The 23,347-nt window shown below is 46.5% G+C and overlaps 1 protein-coding gene across 3 annotated transcripts in view; it reads right to left on the reverse strand.

Moving 5' to 3' along the window:
* Positions 1 to 23,347, reverse strand: part of LOC138367900 (uncharacterized) — a 54,157-nt gene that overhangs the window by 26,331 nt on the left and 4,479 nt on the right. For all 3 annotated transcript variants that reach the window (XM_069330182.1, XM_069330169.1, XM_069330177.1), the window contains exons 2-3: positions 22,142 to 22,314; positions 15,826 to 15,955 (exon numbers count right to left, since the gene is read on the reverse strand). In XM_069330182.1, the coding sequence (XP_069186283.1) occupies positions 15,826 to 15,955; positions 22,142 to 22,314 (303 nt within the window). The remainder of the gene's footprint in view (positions 1 to 15,825; positions 15,956 to 22,141; positions 22,315 to 23,347) is intronic.

Consider the following 23,347-nt stretch of genomic DNA (forward strand, 5'->3'; position numbering starts at 1 on the left):
TAGGCTTGGAAGGTCCCACTGCATATACGCCCACACTGCCACTATTCCACTTTGGTGTTGAATTATATTGTCTAGATTGATTTGGAGTACCTTTGGTACTCTGTGGTTTACTATTATTGGTTTCTGAGGGTTTACTTGGTGGTTTTAATTTGTCATGTGTTCGTAATTGATGAACTACTGACTTTAAACCTTCAGATATTTCATTCATGGATAAGATGCTTTTATTGTAATGAGCACTTATTTGTCTCAATATGTCCCTAGGTATTTTCTCCTGGACAATTATTTTCAAGACCCACTCAGCCCCGTTTGTATCTGCTGTCAGGCTGAGGGCATTGATCAATGATTCTACCTCCAGCTTGAAGACTTGGAGTGAATCAGCTGAAGCCTCCGGTGCGGGTAAATGCAACAGCTCATGAACTAAATGTGATGTTCTTACTTCTGGATCAGCATAATTATCCTTGAGGAGTTTTACTGCCAGATCATAGCCGTCATTAGTTAATCTCAGATGGGATACTACTGTTTTAGCCTCACCTGATAATTGGCCTTGCAAATAAGAGAATTTACTACTCTTTGGTAAAGATTGTTTTGAGTCTACAAGGTCAACGAATTTGTTCCAAAATTCGTCCCAATCTTCCTCATCTTTTCCTGAGAAAGTGGGTAAATTAATTGGAGGGAGTCGAGCTTCTGCTTGACTCGTATTAGATGCAACTGTTGTTGTTGTTGCTGTTGCCTTGTTCTGGGCAATTAATTTGACATAAGGCTGTAACGTGGCCTGAGTGTGATCTTCATAATTCGCAAGATCAACCATAATGTCGTCTATTTCTGTTTCTGATAAATTGGTGTTGGCAAGTTCAGCCACATATGTTGCTATTTGACATTTGATTTGCTCAAATTTACCTGCAGCTGCTTGATAATAGCTTTCCAGGTCAGCATAATCAACTGTTGATTGTTGTGACAAATCTTCACATTTCTTGATCTGTCTTGTTAAGTGGCCTTTAAGACCTGCAAGGGTTCTTTTCATTCTCCCTGCATTATCCATACTGGCTCGTTGGTGAAGCCTTGTGGGACTTGTACTTGGGCTGCTCATAATACTGAACAAGCACTGATGGTAGCCTAGGGTTAAATTTTGCACTCACTAGGCAATAATCCTACCTCTACTAGAGGTTAGCACTTAAAATTAATACACATTATATATATACAATCATCCACACTAATGATTTGAGTGATAAACCAGTGTCATTGGAAGTACCTTTAGGTTAGCTCTTCTATATCACCCTAGGATGGTAGAGACACTAATTAATCACTCAAAGGTGTAATGATCATAAGTAAATTATTATATATACACAACTCGACTCGAGTTGATAAAAATTACACCCAAAATAGGGTCTGGACCATTCATTAATGGTGCTAGGTTAATCAATATAGTACAACTGACTATGGTAATAATGGGACTAGGATGAACGAAAATAGTTCAACTAGTCAATGGTTAATATCCTACCCTGTTGTGGGTTGGCAATTAGTAAATATACTGTGAGAACACTAGTGCAGTATATATTAAATAATTCTCTATTTTGGAGAAATAATATACACAATTATTGATAATAGCCTCTTAATTAGCCTCTATGAAACTTCTAATATTATCTAGAAGTATTAAATATTATTAGTGACCTCGCGAAATAAACTCCACAAAATTCGTAGATAATCTCTCGCGAAATGTAACACCACGAAATCCGTGAACAATCTCGCGACACAGTCACTAATTTGGCTGGTTTCTATATTAGCGCTGTCATTTCACAGAATAACACTCCACCAAATCTGTGGGTGTGCGTGAAACCGCTGACGAAGCTGAACTGGGCTGAGGGAGGCTCCTGAGCTCCCTCGAGGCTACGCTGCCGTCTTGACTGCTGGCTTTGTTTAAATAACACTGCACTAGTATATTTAATGAATCCACTGGATAACTGGTTCATCCGGTACTAAGATGACCAAATGTGGGTTCATAGGACCGAATATTCCGGTTCCGAAGGTCCAAATAATGTGGGAACCGACCTGTGAGATTTATATTTACGTTAATTTATATACTTCGATAGCAATTTGTATAATGATAAGTGGACTGTATTTCTGCAATAATCTCATAATCTCACAAATCGATCCTCTACACATTAGGGGGGGTTTATTAAATTAATATATATGCAGCCAATCAAACTACAGTAATAGCTACATACATTGATGAGGTTCCTTCTCTTATAGTACAGCAGGTTAGTCCACCAGGTATAACTAGAGTGTAGACACCAAATTATCCTCTTTGAGGTAGCTTCTATCACCCAGTAACTGGTGCACATAATCTTGCATCCTCGTCTTGACCTGTCAAAAGTGCGCTAGCTGTGAAGCCAGAATCCTATATATGACAAGCTATATCAGAGAAAACACTATACAGTACATGGAACATTAAAGACCTGGCTTAATTACCTTTAGTATGAGGCGATTTCGCGTTCTAACCGGCTAACCCTATATCCTGACATTAATGGCCATAAATGAATGATAAACGGGTTTCGGATAGACACTTAACTTGTATTTGTAGACAGCGTGTTGACAATGGTACACCTTTGGGTTCCATAACACTACGTCCAAGTAAATTTAACAGGAGCCGAATTTGCTCCCGTGTGAGCCTCTGGTCTCAATAACAATGGCTGCCCTCCTCCTCCACTCTGACGCCTGGCTTACATTGTCCAGATTTCAGAAAGTGATAGAAGGGTCACATTTACTCTACTTTAATATTGATAATTAAGTTAATTTATATAAGATGTTTTTATGATGGTAAAGTCCAAAGACTAATGTATTTAAGAACAATTCCCAGCAGAATAGCTGGTGAATTATAATAGTATGTGGTGATGATATCCCGTTTTCTATAGACGGTAATTCCACTACAAGTTACGTTTTCTATGGGTAACTTGTTGGTAATACAGCTATTATCTGTATGTATGATATATTAAATGCTGTCGGATTTTCCGACAACAGACAGGGTGTTGATAGGCAGGGTATTGACAGGCAGGGTGTTGACAGACAGGGTGTTGACAGGCAGGGTGTTGACAGGCAGGGTGTTGACAGGCAGGGTATTGACAGGCAGGATGTGGACAGGCAGGGTGTTGACAGGCCAGGTGTTGACAGGCAGGGTGTTGACAGGCAGGGTGTTGACAGGCAGGGTGTTGACAGGCAGGGTGTTGACAGGCAGGGTGTTGATAGGCAGGGTGTTGACAGGCAGCGTGTTGACAGGCAGGGTGTTGACATGCAGAGTGTTGACAGGCAGGGTGTTGACAGACAGGGTGTTGACAGGCAGGGTATTGACAGGCAGGATGTTACCAGGCAAGGTGTTGACAGGCAGGGTGTTGACAGGCAGGGTGTTGACAGGCTGGGTGTTGACAGGCAGGGTGTTGACAGACAGGGTGTTGACAGGCAGGGGTGTTGACAGGCAGGGTGTTGACAGGCAGGGTGTTGACAGGCAGGGTGTTGACAGGCAGGGTGTTGACAGGTAGGGGTGTTGACAGGCAGGGTATTGACAGGCAGGGTGTTGACAGGTAGGGTGTTGACAGGCAGGGGTGTTGACAGGAAGGGTGTTGACATACAGGGTGTTGACAGGCAGGGTGTTGACAGACAGGGTGTTGACAGGAAGGGTGTTGACAGAAAGGTTGTTGACAGGCAGGGTGTTGACAGACAGGGTGTTGACAGGCAGGGTGTTGACAGACAGGGTGTTGACAGGCAGGGTGTTGACAGGCAGGGGTGTTGACAGGCTGGGTGTTGACAGACAGTGTTGACAGGCAGGGGTGTTGACAGGAAGGGTGTTGACATACAGGGTGTTGACAGGCAGGGTGTTGACAGACAGGGTGTTGACAGGAAGGGTGTTGACAGAAAGGTTGTTGACAGGCAGGGTGTTGACAGGCAGGGTGTTGACAGGCAGGGGTGTTGACAGGAAGGGTGTTGACAGGCAGGGGTGTTGACAGGAAGGGTGTTGACAGACAGGGTGTTGACAGGCAGGGTGTTGACAGACAGGGTGTTGACAGGAAGGGTGTTGACAGAAAGGTTGTTGACAGGCAGGGTGTTGACAGGAAGGGTGTTGACAGGCAGGGATGTTGACAGGCAGGGTGTTGACAGGCAGGGTGTTGACAGGCAGGGTGTTGACAGACAGGGTATTGACAGGCAGGATGTGGACAGGCAGGGTGTTGACAGGCCAGGTGTTGACAGGCAGGGTGTTGACAGGCAGGGTGTTGACAGGCAGGGTGTTGACAGGCAGGGTGTTGACAGGCAGGGTGTTGACAGGCAGGGTGTTGATAGGCAGGGTGTTGACAGGCAGCGTGTTGACAGGCAGGGTGTTGACAGGCAGAGTGTTGACAGGCAGGGTGTTGACAGACAGGGTGTTGACAGGCAGGGTATTGACAGGCAGGATGTTACCAGGCAAGGTGTTGACAGGCAGGGTGTTGACAGGCAGGGTGTTGACAGGCTGGGTGTTGACAGGCAGGGTGTTGACAGACAGGGTGTTGACAGGCAGGGGTGTTGACAGGCAGGGTGTTGACAGGCAGGGTGTTGACAGGCAGGGTGTTGACAGGCAGGGTGTTGACAGGTAGGGGTGTTGACAGGCAGGGTATTGACAGGCAGGGTGTTGACAGGCAGGGGGTGTTGACAGGAAGGGTGTTGACAGGCAAGGGTGTTGACAGGCAGGGTGTTGACAGACAGGGTGTTGACAGGCAGGGTGTTGACAGACAGGGTGTTGACAGGAAGGGTGTTGACAGGCAGGGTGTTGAGAGGCAGGGTGTTGACAGGCAGGATGTTGACAGGCAGGGTGTTGACAGGCAGGATGTTGACAAGCAGGGGTGTTGACAGGCAGGGTGTTGACAGGCAGGGTGTTGACATGGCAGGGTGTTGACAGGCAGGGTGTTGACAAGCAGGGGTGTTGACAGGCAGGGTGTTGACAGGCAGGGTGTTGACAGGCAGGGGTGTTGACAGGCAGGGTGTTGACAGGCAGGGTGTTGAGGGGCAGGGTGTTGACAGGCAGGGGTATTGACAGGCAGGATGTTACCAGGCAAGGTGTTGACAGGCAGGGTGTTGACAGGCAGGGTGTTGAAAGGCAGGGTGTTGACAGGCAGGGTGTTGAGGGGCAGGGTGTTGACAGGCAGGGGTGTTGACAGGCAGGGTGTTGACAGGCAGGGGTGTTGACAGGCAGGGTGTTGACAGGCAGGGTGTTGACAAGCAGGGGGTGTTGACAGGAAGGGTGTTGACAGGCAGGGGTGTTGACAGGCAGGGTGTTGACAAGCAGTGGTGTTGACAGGCAGGGTGTTGACAGGCAAGGTGTTGACAGGCAGGGGGTGTTGACAGGAAGGGTGTTGACAGGCAGGGGTGTTGACAGGCAGGGTGTTGACAGACAGGGTGTTGACAGACAGGGTGTTGACAGACAGGGTGTTGACAGGCAGGGTGTTGACAGGCAGGGGTGTGGAGAGGCAGGGTGTTGACAGGCAGGGGTGTGGAGAGGCAGGGTGTTGACAGGCAGGGTGTTGACAGGCAGGGTGTTGACAGGCAGGGGTGTTGAGAGGCAGGGTGTTGACAGGCAGGGTGTTGAGAGGCAGGGTGTTGAGAGGCAGGGTGTTGACAGGCAGGGGTGTGGAGAGGCAGGGTGTTGACAGGCAGGGTGTTGACAGGCAGGGTGTTGACAGGCAGGGTGTTGACAGGCAGGGTGTTGACAAGCAGGGTGTTGACAGGCAGGGTGTTGACAGGCAGGGGTGTTGAGAGGCAGGGTGTTGACAGGCAGGGTGTTGAGAGGCAGGGTGTTGAGAGGCAGGGTGTTGAGAGGCAGGGTGTTGACAGGCAGTGTGTTGACAGGCAGGGGTGTTGAGAGGCAGGGTGTTGACAGGCAGGGTGTTGACAGGCAGGGTGTTGACAGGCAGGGTGTTGATAGGCAGGGGTGTTGACAGGCAGGGGTGTTGACAGGCAGGGTGTTGCCAGGCAGGGGTGTTGACAGGCAGGGTGTTGACAGGCAGGGTGTTGACAGGCAGGGTGTTGGCAGGCAGAGTGTTGACAGACAGGGAGTTGACAGACAGGGTGTTGCCAGGCAGGGGTGTTGACAGGCAGGGTGTTGACAGGCAGGGTGTTGACAGGCAGGGTGTTGACAGACACAACACTTATGAGTGCTGGCCAGGCTGAGGACGGAGGAAGTGTGTGTACTTGTGAGTGACAAACATCAACACATGTGTATCATCATCTGGTGGTATATGAGACACATGTGCTTGCGGGGGTTGAGCTCTGGCTCTTTGGTCCCGCCTCTCAACCGTCAATCAACAGGTGTACAGGTTACTGAGCCTATTGGGCTCTATCATATCTTCACTTGAAACTGTGTATGGAGTCAGCCTCCACCACATTACTTCCTAATGCATTCCATTTGTCAACCACTCTGACACTAAAAAAGTTCTTTCTAACATCTCTGTGGCTCATTTGGGCACTCAGTTTCCACCTGTGTCCTCCTAGTGCGTGTGCCCCTTGTGTTAAATACCCTGTCTTTATCTACCCTGTCGATTCCCTTGAGAATCTTGAATGTGGTGATCATGTCCCCCCCTAACTCTTCTGTCTTCCAACGAAGTGAGGTTCAATTCCCGTAGTCTCTCCTCGTAGCTCATACTTCTCAGCTCGGGTACAAGTCTGTTGGCAAACCTTTGAACCTTTTCCAGTTTAGTCTTATGCTTGACTAGATATGGACTCCATGCTGGAGCCGCATACTCTAGGATTGGTCTGACATATGTGGTATATAATGTTCTGAAAGATTCCTTACACAAGTTTCTAAAGGCCGTTCTTATGTTAGCCAACCTGGCATATGCTGTTGATGTTATCCTCTTGATATGAGCTTCAGGGGACAGGTCTGGCGTGATATCTACCCCCAGATCTTTCTCTCTCTCTGACTCTTGAAGTATTTCATCTCCCAAGTGATACTTTGTGTCTGGTCTCCTGCTTCCTACCACTATCTTCATTACATTACATTTGCTTGGGTTAAACTCTAACAGCCATTTGTTCGACCTTTCCTGCAGCTTGTCCAGGTTTTCTTGAAGCCTCAAGCTGTCCTCCTCTGTCTTAATCCTTCTCATAATTTTGGCGTCGTCAGCAAACATTGAGACAAATGAGTCTATACCCTCTGGGAGATCATTTACATATATCAGAAACAGGATAGGTCCAAGCACGGAGCCCTGTGGGATTCCACTTGTGACTTCACGCCATTCTGAGGTCTCACCCCTCACTATAACTCTGTGCTTCCTATCCTTGGGTACTCCCTTATCCACTGGAGTGCCCTACCAGTTACTCCTGCCTGTTTCTCCAGCTTATGCATCAACCTTTCATGGGGTACTGTGTCAAAGGCTTTCCGACAGTCCAAAAAATGCAGTCCGCCCATCCTTCTCTTTCTTGCTTAATCTTTGTCACCTGATCATAGAATTCTATCAATCCTGTAAGGCAAGATTTCCCCTCCCTGGACCCATGTTGATGGGTTGTCACGAAGTCTCTTCTCTCCAGATGTGTTACTAGGTTTGTTCTCATAATCTTCTCCATCACCTTGCATGGTATACAAGTTAAGGACACTGGCCTGTAGTTCAGTGCCTCTTGTCTGTCACCCTTTTTAAATATTGGTACTACATTAGCAGTCTTCCATATTTCTGGTAGGTCTCCCGTTTCCAGTGACCTACTATACACTATGGAGAGTGGCAAGCAAAGTGCTCCTGCACACTCTTTCAATACCCATGGTGAGATTCCGTCCGGCCCAACAGCTTTTCTCACATCCAGCTCCAATAGGTGCTTCTTGACCTCATCTCTTGTAATTTCGAACCTTTCCAAGGTCACCTGGTTTGCTGTCACCTCTCCTATCGCCGTGACTTCTCCCTGTTCTATTGTAAAGACCTCCTGGAACCTTTTGTTGAGTTTGCAAATGTTTTGTTTTGTTTGTTTGCAAATGTTCCAGGTATAGAGGCATTTCCTTCCAATGTAACATTCCCACCTTCCCTTTGGATGATAATCTGATGCTTGGTTTCTTTATTTTTCTCTGTGAGGGATTTGATCTCCTCCCTTGCTGATGTCAGCTCACTTTGCAGGTTGTTAATTGTAATCCTCATTTCCTGCATCTCCTTCCTGAATTCCTCCAGAACTTGGGTTAGCATGTCCTTCGTTTGGTCACTCTGGCTGTTCCCTGTGTCCCTGTTGCGTCCACCTACCATTTTGCCCTTGTCAAGAGAGAGCAAGAGAGAGAGAGCAAGAATAGTCCTAGTGTGAGAGTGGGTGCGGGGGGGGGGGGGGGGCGGGAGTGTTTTGGGAGAGTGGGAGTGATAGGGAAGGGGGGAGTGTGTTGGGAGAGTGAGATGGGGGGGTTAAGAGGAGGTGGGTGAGGTGCAGTCTTCTGATTACGGCGGGTGGGGGGGCATTAGCGGCTTATCTGGGTTCCCAGTGAGCTCACAGTTGCTGTCCCTGTTACCTGTCTACCACGATTGTATTATTGAATGGAATGCAATAGTGTCTATGATATGATATTATATAAACCTTGTACACTGTTGGAGACTTATGAGAGACACTTACCAGCCAGCCCCCCACAAGCACTCTAGGTGAATACACGGCGGGTCGTCGGTAATCCTGTGAGGTCTTCAGGTCTCCACGTGGGTCCCGGCTGATGTGACTGATGCTTCCTCAAGAAGTCGATCTTCACTAGCTATCTTCTCTAAATTCACTAAGATAATTCACCACGAGATGTGATCAATGTGTTGAATTACAATGCCACTGTTCAATTTACACTGTTCCGATTCTCACTGTACAGTACACCCGCTCCCTTGAACCCTATTGTTCCCTCGGTTAACACGGACCGCTGACCCTACACGTCTGCTCACGATCAAAGCTGACCCAAAACTGTGTGTATCATCTCTTGATATATGAGACACATGTGTATCATCTAGTGATATATGAGACACAAGTGTATCATCTGGTGATATACGAGACACATGTGTACCATCATCTGGTGATATATGAGACACGTGTGTATCATCATCTGGTGATATATGAGACACATGTGTATCATCATCTGGTGATATATGAGACACGTGTGTATCATCATCTGGTGATATATGAGACACGTGTGTATCATCATCTGGTGATATATGAGACACATGTGTATCATCATCTGGTGATATATGAGACACATGTTTGTATCATCATCTGGTGATATATGAGACACATGTGTGTATCATCATCTGGTGATATATTAGACACATGTGTATCATCATCTGGTGATATATGAGACACATGTGTATCATCATCTGGTGATATATGAGACACATGAGTAGCATCTGGTGATATATGAGACACATGTGTGTATCATCATCTGGTGATATATGAGACACATGTGTGTATCATCATCTGGTGATATACGAGACACATGCGTATCATCTGGTGATATATGAGACACATGTGTAGCATCTGGTGATATATGAGACACATGTGTGTATCATCATCTGGTGATATACGAGACACATGCGTATCATCATCTGGTGATATATGAGACACATGTGTAGCATCTGGTGATATGAGACACATGTGTATCATCATCTGGTGATATGAGACACATGTTTGTATCATCATCTGGTCATATATGAGACACATGCATATCATCTGGTGATATGAGACACATGTTTGTATCATCATCTGGTGATATATGAGACACATGTGTATCATCATCTGGTGATATATGTGACACATGTGTAGCATCTGGTGATATATGAGACACATGTGTATCATCACCTGGTGATATATGAGACACATGTGTAGCATCTGGTGATATATGAGACACATGTGTATCATCATCTGGTGATATATGAGACACATGTGTATCATCATCTGGTGATATATGAGACACATGTGTATCATCATCTGGTGATATATGAGACACATGTGTAGCATCTGGTGATGTATGAGACACATGTGTATCATCATCTGGTGATATATGAGACACATGTGTATCATCATCTGGTGATATATGAGACACATGTGTAGCATCTGGTGATGTATGAGACACATGTGTGTATCATCATCTGGTGATATATGAGACACATGTGTATCATCATCTGGTGATATATGAGACACATGTGTAGCATCTGGTGATATATGAGACACATGCGTATCATCTGGTGATATGAGACACGTGTGTATCATCATCTGGTGATATATGAGACACATGTGTATCATCTGGTGATATGAGACACACCTTGTGATGATCTCGGGGCTCTGCGTCCCCGCGGCCCGGTCCTTGACCAGGCCTCCGGGTTTCACACTTCACATATTGGATATGTGTCACATATATATATTGATAGGGTCTCGGTAGTACAGTCGGCTTCGTTCTCGAGGCACAATTGAGAATTCTGGGTTCGACTCCTGGGCGGGACACAAATGATTGGGCACTTTTCCTTTCACCTAATGAGCCTGTTCACCTAGCAGTGAGTAGGTGCTCAGGAGTTAGTCAGAAGGGGGGGGGGGGGGTGGAGGGTTCAGTAACTGGTGGGGGGGGGGGACCTGGATGTAAGCCTAACGTTTATGAATACACCCAGGCTTTCTGTCCCCGCGACATAATGTATTATTTTTAAATTATTTTATCCCAGCTGACAGGAGGGGAGAGAGGGAATAATTAGGAGAAAGCGCCAAGCCATTACGACTATATACCGCTGGGAAGGGGTCAGGATAAGGATTTGGGATGGGATGGGGGAAAGGAATGGTGGCCAACCACTTGGATGGTCGGGGATTGAACGCAGACCTGCATGAAGAGAGACCGTCGCTCTTCCGTCCTGCCCAAGTGGTTGGGGCTGAATTACTGAAGTTTTCAACTACAGTGAGTCTGGGATTGCAACAAGTGAAGGATTACTAAGGTCACTGTGACGAGTAATGAACCTTCCATGGGTCGGTAAAGAGGGCTCCAGGAGCATAACGAAGCCATAAGCCAATAATCCTTCTGAACGAGAAAGTTAAGGAGACGCTATAGGACGGTCGCTGTACTGACCGGTACTCTGAAGTCATTTCACTAGTTCCCAACCGCAACATGATTCAACCTTCGTGAGACCCATTGTTGAGCATGCAGCCCCAGCATGGATTCTTCACTTGAGAAAGCACAAGACAAAACTTGAAAATGCTCCAAGATTTGTAACAAAACTCGTTCCTGAGCTACCTGAGAGTTTGGTCCACCAGGCTGTTGCTTGAAGCGGCCCGCAGGCCCACATACCCACCACAGCCCGGTTGGTCCGGCATTTCTTGAAGAAAACTATCTAGTTTCCTCTTAAAGATGGCCACGGGGTGACGAAGGTCGTGTTTGTCACGGCCAACAACACCAGCAAGCCCAGCCATAACTTGTAACTTGTAACAACAATGAGTCACAGAGATAAGTGTTAACAGTTGTCAATATCAGCACCGGGGTAAACAAGGAAGTTGTCTGAGCTAACTCACTACAGTGTTAACAGTTGTCAATATCAACACCGGGGTAAACAAGGAAGTTGTCTGAGCTAACTCACTACAGTGTTAACTGTTGTCAATATCAACACCGGGGTAAACAAGGCAGTTGTCTGAGCTAACTCACTACAGTGTTAACAGTTGTCAATATCAACACCGGGGTAAACAAGGCAGTTGTCTGAGCTAACTCACTACAGTGTTAACAGTTCTCAATATCAACACCGGGGTAAACAAGGCAGTTGTCTGAGCTAACTCACTACAGTGTTAACAGTTGTCAGTATCAACACCGGGGTAAACAAGGAAGTTGTCTGAGCTAACTCACTACAGTGTTAACAGTTGTCAATATCAACACTGGGGTAAACAAGGCAGTTGTCTGAGCTAACTCACTACAGTGTTAACAGTTGTCAATATCAACACCAGGGTAAACAAGGAAGTTGTCTGAGCTAACTCACTACATTGTTAACAGTTGTCAATATCAACACCGGGGTAAACAAGGCAGTTGTCTGAGCTAACTCACTACAGTGTTAACAGTTGTCAATATCAACACCAGGGTAAACAAGGAAGTTGTCTGAGCTAACTCACTACAGTGTTAACAGTTGTCAATATCAACACCGGGGTAAACAAGGAAGTTGTCTGAGCTAACTCACTACAGTGTTAACAGTTGTCAATATCAACACCGGGGTAAACAAGGCAGTTGTCTGAGCTAACTCACTACAGTGTTAACAGTTGTCAATATCAACACCGGGGTAAACAAGGCAGTTGTCTGAGCTAACTCACTACAGTGTTAACAGTTGTCAATATCAACACCGGGGTAAACAAGGCAGTTGTCTGAGCTAACTCACTACAGTGTTAACAGTTGTCAATATCAACACTGGGGTAAACAAGGCAGTTGTCTGAGCTAACTCACTACAGTGTTAACAGTTGTCAATATCAACACCGGGGTAAACAAGGAAGTTGTCTGAGCTAACTCACTACAGTGTTAACAGTTGTCAATATCAACACCGGGGTAAACAAGGCAGTTGTCTGAGCTAACTCACTACAGTGTTAACAGTTGTCAATATCAACACCGGGGTAAACAAGGAAGTTGTCTGAGCTAACTCACTACAGTGTTAACTGTTGTCAATATCAACACCGGGGTAAACAAGGAAGTTGTCTGAGCTAACTCACTATATTATATTTTCATGCCATAATTAAAACGTGGAACTCGAGTCATTGTATTGAACTGTGTTTGGAAGGCAAGGCTGCAGGGAGCCAGTCAGCGACCCCGACAAACACTTCTGTGTGAGTACATCTGGGTGAGTGCATGTAGGGAAGTACATCTGGGTGAGTGCATGTAGGGAAGTACATCTGGGTGAGTGCGTGTTGGGAAGTACATCTGGGTGAGTGCGTGTTGGGAAGTACATCTGGGTGAGTGCATGTTGGGAAGTACATCTGGGTGAGTGCATGTTGGGAAGTACATCTGGGTGAGTGCATGTTGGGAAGTACATCTGGGTGAGTGCATGTTGGGAAGTACATCTGGGTGAGTGCATGTAGGGAAGTACATCTGGGTGAGTGCGTGTTGGGAAGTACATCTGGGTGAGTGCGTGTTGGGAAGTACATCTGGATGAGTGCATGTTGGGAAGTACATCTGGGTGAGTGCATGTTGGGAAGTACATCTGGGTGAGTGCATGTTGGGAAGTACATCTGGGTGAGTGCATGTAGGGAAGTACATCTGGGCAAGTACGTGTACGTGGGAAGTGTACCTGGACGCGCGCACACACACACAAACACACACACAGACACGCACTGAGGTAAACAAGGAAGTTGTCTGAGCTAACTCACTACATGTTAACAGTTGTCAATATCAGCACTGAGGTAAACAAGGTTGATTGACGGTTGAGAGGCGGGACCAAAGAGCCAGAGCTCAACCCCCGCAAGCACAACTAGGTGAGTACAACTAGGTGAGTACACACACACACACACATACATACACACACACACACACACACACACACACACACACACACACACACACACACACACACACACACACACACACACACACACACACACACACACACACACACAGAAATGGTTCAACAGAAATTGCGAGAGGGCCAGAGACCAAAAGACACAAAAATGGAATCAATACAGGAAGAGCCCAAACCCCCAAACATACCAGCGATACAAAGATACGAGAAACAACTACACGGCAGTGAGGAGAGAGGCAGAAAGAAATTTTGAAAAAGGGATTGCAGACAAATGTAAAACAGAACCAGGTCTATTCTATAAATTTATAAACAACAATTTGCAGGTAAAGGATAATATTCAAAGGTTGAAAATAGGAAATAGATTCACGGAAAATGAAAAGGAAATGTGTGAAACATTAAACGAAAAGTTCCAAAGTGTGTTTGTACAAAATGAAATCTTCAGGGAACCAGACACAATAAGAATTCCAGAGATCAACATAGAGCACATAGAGGTATCTAGAGACGAAGTGAAAAAAATGCTCAAGGAGCTAAATAAGAACAAAACAGTTGGTCCAGATGGAGTTTCACTATGGATTCTGAGAGAATGTGCACCTGAGCTCAGCATTACTCTTCAACTGATTTTTCAGGCATCCCTGTTTACAGGAGTTGTAGCTGATGTGTGGAAAAAGGCTAACATAGTTCCAATCTACAAAAGTGGAAGCAGGGAAGACCCCCTTAATTATAGACCTGTATCATTGACAAGTGTATTAGTCAAAATATTGGAAAAAATAATTAAAACTAAATGAGTAGAACACCTGGAGAGAAATGATATAATATCAGACAGACAGTATGGTTTTCGATCTGGAAGATCCTGTGTATCGAATTTACTCAGTTTCTATGATCGAGCAACAGAGATATTACAGGAAAGAGATGGTTGGGTTGACTGTATCTATCTGGACCTAAAAAAGGCTTTCGACAGAGTTCCACATAAGAGGTTGTTCTGGAAACTGGAAAATATTGGAGGGGTGACAGGTAAGCTTCTAACATGGATGAAAAATGTTCTGACTGATAGAAAAATGAGGGCAGTGATCAGAGGCAATGTATCGGACTGGAGAAATGTCACAAGTGGAGTACCACAGGGTTCAGTTCTTGCACCAGTGATGTTTATTGTCTACATAAATGATCTACCTGTTGGTATACAGAGTTATATTAACATGTTTGCTGATGATGCTAAGATAATAGGAAGGATAAGAAACTTAGATGATTGTCATGCCCTTCAAGATGACCTGGACAAAATAAGTATATGGAGCACCACTTGGCAAATGGAATTTAATGTTAATAAATGCCATGTTATGGAATGTGGAATAGGAGAACATAGACCCCACACAATCTATATATTATGTGAGAAATCTTTAAAGAATTCTGATAAAGAAAGAGATCTAGGGGTGATTCTAGATAGAAAACTATCACCTGAGGACTACATAAAGAATATTGTGCGAGGAGCTTATGCCACGCTTTCTATCTTCAGAATTGCTTTTAAATACATGGATGGCGATATACTAAAGAAATTGTTCAGGACTTTTGTTAGGCCAAAGCTAGAATATGCAGCGGTTGTGTGGTGCCCATATCTTAAGAAGCACATCAACAAACTGGAAAAGGTGCAAAGACATGCTACTAAGTAGCTCCCAGAACTGAAGGGCAAGAGCCACGAGGAGAGGTTAGCGGCATTAAATATGCCAAAACTAGAAGACAGAAGAAAAAGAGGTGATGTGATCACTACATACAAAATGGTAATAGGAATTGATAAAATCAATAGGGAAGATTTCCTGAGACCTGGAACTTTAAGAACAAGAGGTCATAGATTTAAACTAGCTAAACACAGATGCCGAAGAAATATAAGAAAATTAACTTTCGCAAACAGAGTGGTAGACGGTTGGAACAAGTTAAGTGAGAAGGTGGTGGAGGCCAAGACCATCAGTAGTTTCAAAGCGTTATATGACAAAGACTGCTGGGAAGACGGGACACCACGAGCGTAGCTCTCATCCTGTAACTACACTTAGGTAATTACACCTAGGTAATTACACACACACAGAGTCACAGTCACCTAGACTGAACGTGCACACACACACACACACACACATACACACACACACACAGTCACCTACCAGACTGGACGTGCACACACACACACACACACACACACACACACACACACACACACACACACACACACACAGTCACCTACCAGACTGGACGTGCACACACACACACACACACACACACACACACACACACACACACACACACACACACACACACACAGTCACCTACCAGACTGGACGTGCACACACACACACACACACACACACACACAGTCACCTACCAGACTGGACGTGCACAGAGACGGACGAGACTCCGCCAGTATCTGGTCGACAGGTGTATCTGCCAGAGTCGTTGGGGGTGACCGCTGACAACATCAACCTGCTCACCGTTCTGCTCGGCGTCTTCTCTGTCTGGGGAGTGGACACACACACCTCCTTATTATTATCTTCACACAACACACCCATCACTCTACCAACTCCCATAATATATATATTTGTTTACCTGTGAAATTATTGGCTAAAGTTATGATATCTGTAAAAAAAATATAGGTTAAGGAACGAGTGAGTATATATGTATATGTTAAGGCGCGCGGGAATGTTTGTAATGAAGTATGATTTATATTCAATAATTCTAGACTATGAAGGTGATTGACGCGGCCAACCACACCACCTGTGTGCTGGAGTGTGTGTCGATCATGTCGAGTAAACTGCTTTTTTTGAGTTTACACGATATTTCCTAAAGTTTACTTAGAACTTTGCAAACCACAATAGCATTTTTTGTCTGTGTAGTTATCTGCAGTAATACGAGGATGTTATATTATTATTGAATATCACTATGTAATGTTAGCCATGCCTTTACCAGATTTTGGAAGTGGCAATATATTTTAGTCGTCAAAAGGTTGTCGAAATGCGTTCCATAGTCTCACGTATTTCGTGTGATAAGATCATTGATTTGTGTGTGTTGGTGCAGCGGTGCATGTATCCGGCTGTCACATTTGTGTGTGTTGGTGCAGCGGTGCATGTATCCGGCTGTCACATTTGTGTGTGTTGGTGCAGCGGTGCATGTATCCGGCTGTCACATTAGTGTGTGTTGGTGCAGCGGTGCATGTATCAGGCTGTCACATTTGTGTGTGTTGGTGCAGCGGTGCATGTATCCGGCTGTCACATTAGTGTGTGTTGGTGCAGCGGTGCATGTATCCGGCTGTCACATTTGTGTGTGTTGGTGCAGCGGTGCATGTATCCGGCTGTCACATTAGTGTGTGTTGGTGCAGCGGTGCATGTATCAGGCTGTCACATTTGTGTGTGTTGGTGCTGCAGTGCATGTATCCGGCTGTCACATTTGTGTGTGTTGGTGCAGCGGTGCATGTATCCGGCTGTCACATTTGTGTGTGTTGGTGCATGTATCCGGCTGTCACATTTGTGTGTGTTGGTGCAGCGGTGCATGTATCCGGCTGTCACATTTGTGTGTGTTGGTGCATGTATCCGGCTGTCACATTTGTGTGTGTTGGTGCAGCGGTGCATGTATCCGGCTGTCACATTTGTGTGTGTTGGTGCAGCGGTGCATGTATCCGGCTGTCACATTTGTGTGTGTTGGTGCATGTATCCGGCTGTCACATTTGTGTGTGTTGGTGCAGCGGTGCATGTATCCGGCTGTCACATTTGTGTGTGTTGGTGCATGTATCCGGCTGTCACATTTGTGTGTGTTGGTGCAGCGGTGCATGTATCCGGCTGTCACATTAGTGTGTGTTGGTGCAGCGGTGCATGTATCCGGCTGTCACATTTGTGTGTGTTGGTGCAGCGGTGCATGTATCCGGCTGTCACATTAGTGTGTGTTGGTGCAGCGGTGCATGTATCAGGCTGTCACATTTGTGTGTGTTGGTGCTGCAGTGCATGTATCCGGCTGTCACATTTGTGTGTGTTGGTGCAGCGGTGCATGTATCCGGCTGTCACATTTGTGTGTGTTGGTGCATGTATCCGGCTGTCACATTTGTGTGTGTTGGTGCATGTATCCGGCTGTCACATTTGTGTGTGTTGGTGCAGCGGTGCATGTATCCGGCTGTCACATTTGTGTGTGTTGGTGCATGTATCCGGCTGTCACATTTGTGTGTGTTGGTGCAGCGGTGCATGTATCCGGCTGTCACATTTGTGTGTGTTGGTGCAGCGGTGCATGTATCCGGCTGTCACATTTGTGTGTGTTGGTGCATGTATCCGGCTGTCACATTTGTGTGTGTTGGTGCAGCGGTGCATGTATCCGGCTGTCACATTTGTGTGTGTTGGTGCATGTATCCGGCTGTCACATTTGTGTGTGTTGGTGCAGCGGTGCATGTATCCGGCTGTCACATTAGTGTGTGTTGGTGCAGCGGTGCATGTATCCGGCTGTCACATTTGTGTGTGTTGGTGCAGCGGTGCATGTATCCGGCTGTCACATTAGTGTGTGTTGGTGCAGCGGTGCATGTATCAGGCTGTCACATTTGTGTGTGTTGGTGCTGCAGTGCATGTATCCGGCTGTCACATTTGTGTGTGTTGGTGCAGCGGTGCATGTATCCGGCTGTCACATTTGTGTGTGTTGGTGCATGTATCCGGCTGTCACATTTGTGTGTGTTGGTGCAGCGGTGCATGTATCCGGCTGTCACATTTGTGTGTGTTGGTGCATGTATCCGGCTGTCACATTTGTGTGTGTTGGTGCAGCGGTGCATGTATCCGGCTGTCACATTTGTGTGTGTTGGTGCAGCGGTGCATGTATCCGGCTGTCACATTTGTGTGTGTTGGTGCATGTATCCGGCTGTCACATTTGTGTGTGTTGGTGCAGCGGTGCATGTATCCGGCTGTCACATTTGTGTGTGTTGGTGCATGTATCCGGCTGTCACATTTGTGTGTGTTGGTGCAGCGGTGCATGTATCCGGCTGTCACACTTGTGTGTGTTGGTGCAGCGGTGCATGTATCCGGCTGTCACGTTTGTGTGTGTTGGTGCAGCGGTGCATGTATCCGGCGGTCACGTTTGTGTGTGTTGGTGCAGCGGTGCATGTATCCGGCTGTCACATTTGTGTGTGTTGGTGCAGCGGTGCATGTATCCGGCTGTCACATTAGTGTGTGTTGGTGCAGCGGTGCATGTATCCGGCTGTCACATTAGTGTGTGTTGGTGCAGCGGTGCATGTATCCGGCTGTCACATTTGTGTGTGTTAATGCAGCGGTGCATGTATCCGGCTGTCACATTTGTGTGTGTTGGTGCAGCGGTGCATGTATGCGGCTGTCACACTAGTGTGTGTTGGTGCAGCGGTGCATGTATCCGGCTGTCACATTTGTGTGTTGGTGCAGCGGTGCATGTATCCGGCTGTCACATTTGTGTGTGTTGGTGCAGCGGTGCATGTATCCGGCTGTCACATTTGTGTGTGTTGGTGCAGCGGTGCATGTATCCGGGTGTCACATTTGTGTGTGTTGGTGCAGTGGTGCATGTATCCGGCTGTCACATTTGTGTGTGTTGGTGCAGCGGTGCATCTAGCCGGCTCTCACAGTTCACAACCTGTGTTTGGTGGCTCATTCCTGACGGAGGGACTTGTAGTGAAGGTAAATATGATACATGAAAGTGTAAAACTTTACAGAACACACACACACACACACACACACACACACACACACACACACACACACACACACACACACACACACACACACACACACACACTCACACACACACACACACACACACACACACACACTCACACACACACACACACACACACACACTCACACACACACACACACACACACACACACACACACACACACACACACACACACACACACACACACACACACACACACACACACACACACATCTCTCCTGTGTGAAGAGACTCTCAATGTATAAGTTATGGGGGTCAAACACATTTACTTTCCTTTTAACTATCATGGACTATGTCCAACAACTTCCAATAACATTGGGGAAGGATTTCGAAATTGGTGGTGCGTGCTGTATTAAAAAATTGGTTTGTTGCAGAGTATTATACATTTAGGTGATGCGCTACTCTCCTTAGACAAGCCATAGTTTCCTAGTGCATTTGCATGCAACATATTTGTACATTTTCACTACCATTGTGGTAATTGACGGGTTGCATATTTAGCATTTTCTTGTGTGATCTTATGAGAGGACGATATATTTAGTGTCTTCTTGACATAGTCTTCATCTTCAGGAAACAATAGCTGGCCTCTCTCGTCCTCACGATCAAGAGTCTTTTATTTATTATGAATGTGATTCTCATCAACTTGTCTCCAGAGGCGTCAGCGTTCACACATTAACATGGGCGCCGGCTTCGGGTAGGAACTATGGTGTCACTGAAGCAGATGTTCCACAGGAGCAGTTCCGTTACAATACTCTGAGGTGCCCTCGTCTTCATGGTGTACCCCACAGGAGCACTCCAGTCACACTACACATGTAAATAATTAACATTTGGCGTGACCAATTCATTATCTGCCCGAGGGAAAAAACTAATGATTTTATTGTACAGAAGCAAACATCGCCTGCTTGAGCTTATTAACTTTCGTCTACGACCTAGAGAGAACCAGCAACTGGAAGAGCACCTTTGGCAGTGAGAGAGGACACACCTGCATATGTGTGGTACATCCAAGACCCAGGACACATAGGTGGCTGACCACACACACACACACACAACAGCCATACACACACACACACACACACACACACACACACACACACACACACACACACACACACACACACACACACACACACACACACACACACACACACACACACACACACATTAGAACAGGCGAGGACAGGTATACAGAGAATGACAAAGAGGTGTGTGATGAACTCAACAAGAGGTTCCAAGAGGTCTTCACAACAGAACAAGGTGAGGTCACTGTGATAGGAGAAAGGGAAGTAAACCAGGCGGCCTTGGAGGAGTTTGAAATTACGAGAGAGGAGGTCAAGAGACACCTGCTGGATCTGGATGTTAGAAAGGCTGTTATACCAGACGGGATCTCGCCATGGGTACTGAAAGAGTGTGCAAAGGCACTTTGCTTGCCACTCTCCATAGGGTATAGTAGGTCACTGGAGACGGGAGACCTACAAAAAATATGAAAGACGGCGAATGTGGTCCCAATATACAAAAAGGGCAACAGGCAAGAGGCACTGAACTACAGGCCAGTGTCCTTGACTTGTATACCATGCAAGGTGATGGAGAAGATCGTGAGAAAAAACCTGGTAGCACATCTGGAGAGAAGGGACTTCGTGACAAATCGACAACATGGGTTCAGGGAGGGTAAATCTTGCCTGACTGGCTTAATAGAATTCTATGACCAGGTAACACAGATTAAGCAAGAAAGAGAGGGCTGGGCAGACTGCATTTTCTTGGATTGTCGGAAAGCCTTTGACACAGTACCGCATAAGAGGCTGGTACATAAGCTGGAGAGACAGGCAGGTGTAGCTGGTATGGTGCTCCAGTGGATAAGGGAGTACCTAAGCAATAGGAAGCAGAGAGTTACGGTGAGGGGTGAGACCTCCGATTGGCGTGAAGTCACCAGTGGAGTCCCACAGGGCTCTGTACTCGGTCCTATCTTGTTTCTGATATATGTAAATGATCTCCCGGAGGGTATAGATTCATTTCTCTCAATGTCTGCGGGCGATGCCAAAATTATGAGAAGGATTAAAACAGAAGAGGACTGTTTGAGGCTTCAAGAAGACCTAGACAAACTGAAGGAATGGTCGAACAAGTGGTTGTTAGAGTTTAACCCAACCAAATGTAATACAATGAAGATAGGTGTAGGGAGCAGGAGGCCAAATACAAGGTATCATCTGGGAGAGGAAATTCTTCAGGAGTCAGAGAAAGAAAAAGACTTGGGAGTTGATATCACGCCAGACCTGTCTCCTGCAGCACATATCAAGAGGATAACATCAGCGGCATATGTCAGGCTGGCCAACATACGAACGGCATTCAGAAATTTGTGTAAAGAATCATTCAGAACTTTGTATACCACATATGTCAGGCCAATCCTGGAGTATGCAGCCCCAGCATGGAGTCCATATCTAGTCAAGCATAAGACTAAACTGGAAAAGATTCAAAGATTTGCCACCAAACTAGTACCCGAACTGAGAGGTATGAGCTACGAGGAGAGACTATGGGAATTAAAACTCACTTCGTTGGAAGACAGAAGAGTTAGGGGGGGGGGCATGATCACCACATTCAAGATTCTCAAGGGAATAGACAGGGTTGATAAAGACAGGCTATTTAACACAAGGGGCACACGCACTAGGGGACACACGTGGAAACTGAGTGCCCAAATGAGCCACAGAGATATTAGAAAGAACTTTTTTAGTGTCAGAGTGGTTGACAAATGGAATGCATTAGGAAGTAATGTAATCGAGGCTGACTCCATACACAGTTTCAAGTGTAGATATGATAGACCCCAATAGGCTCAGGAACCTGTACACCTGTTGATTGACGGTTGAGAGGCGGGACCAAAGAGCCAGAGCTCAACCCCCGCAAGCACAACTAGGTGAGTGCACCGGCCATACACACACACACACGTGCCATACACACACACACACCGGCCATACACACAAGTAGTACAGACCTGGAGAGCTATTCCGCCTCTCGGAGCATCGTAGTCCAGTCTGCGGGCGCCCTGGTACCACACCACGGCGTGAGGACCCTTCATGTGGTGGTGGGCGACGGTACAGGTCACCGCCAGCACGCTGCCCTCCTGGATGTACCGTTCCTCAGCCCCCGAGATGTGTACCTGGGTACCTGCAAGTATTAGTTCACATGTACTTCAGTTCCCCTTGTACCTGTAACGTTACATCATATGTACATCACCAATTATACTTTGTATAACTCCTAATTTGTTGTAGAGTAATTATCACGAGCACGGAGTTTACCTTAGTGATGAATGTGATTGATATATTTAATAATTTCTTGATTTTAAATAAATGGATTTGTTGTATGCAAATATTTATCAAACATACCTCATTAACTAAACGATATAATCAGGACGGAGTAAAAATTTTTACGCCCTAACCAAACATTCAGTCATATTGACAATCTCGGCTGGACTCCTTAAACGAAGAGTTAAATCAGAGCGGATCGGGCTTTGCGGAGTAAGATTACCTCAGGGATCACATACACTCATGACTCACTGTGTACAACATAAGCACACTCACAAACACACACACACACACTGACGCACTCAAACATGTAAATGTGATTCTCATTTGTTCACGAGTGAGAACACAAAAGAGGACCTGTTAGCAAGGTTAAGCGGACTAGTAAATGTACTGAAGTTCAAAAAAGTATTCCTGCCGAGGGATAAGACAAGGTGAATGAGGGCAGCAGCCGCGAGGAAGGAGCGCAGGGAGAAAGAAAGGAATCAGGGAAACACAACCTCGAACCCTACAATCCCAGAGGGGAGTGGGGAACCCTCCACAAGCAGTTTAACACAGTGAGAGGAGCACCACCTGCCCCTTCCACCCAATAGACGTCCTACCTGCCCCAACCCTTGCCATCACCCCACTAAGTGTCCATCTTGTGCACCCTCCCCCCACCCCCTCTCTCTAGGACCTCATATCTCCCCCCCCCAAGCCCTCCCTTCTTCCCCACCCCTAGCCCTTCCTTTTCCCCCAAAAAACTCTCTTCTCCCCCCCCCCCCAAGCCCTTCCTCCTCCACCACCATCCCCATGCCAGATCCTCCCAGCAACCTCACATCCCAGATCCCCTAGGTCCCCCTTCCTATGCCCTCCCATCCCGGTCCCTCCCTGTTTTCCTGCTTCAGGGGAATCAACAC

This window comes from Procambarus clarkii, chromosome 3 (genome assembly GCF_040958095.1).
Source record: "Procambarus clarkii isolate CNS0578487 chromosome 3, FALCON_Pclarkii_2.0, whole genome shotgun sequence".
Lineage (NCBI taxonomy): Eukaryota > Metazoa > Arthropoda > Malacostraca > Decapoda > Cambaridae > Procambarus > Procambarus clarkii.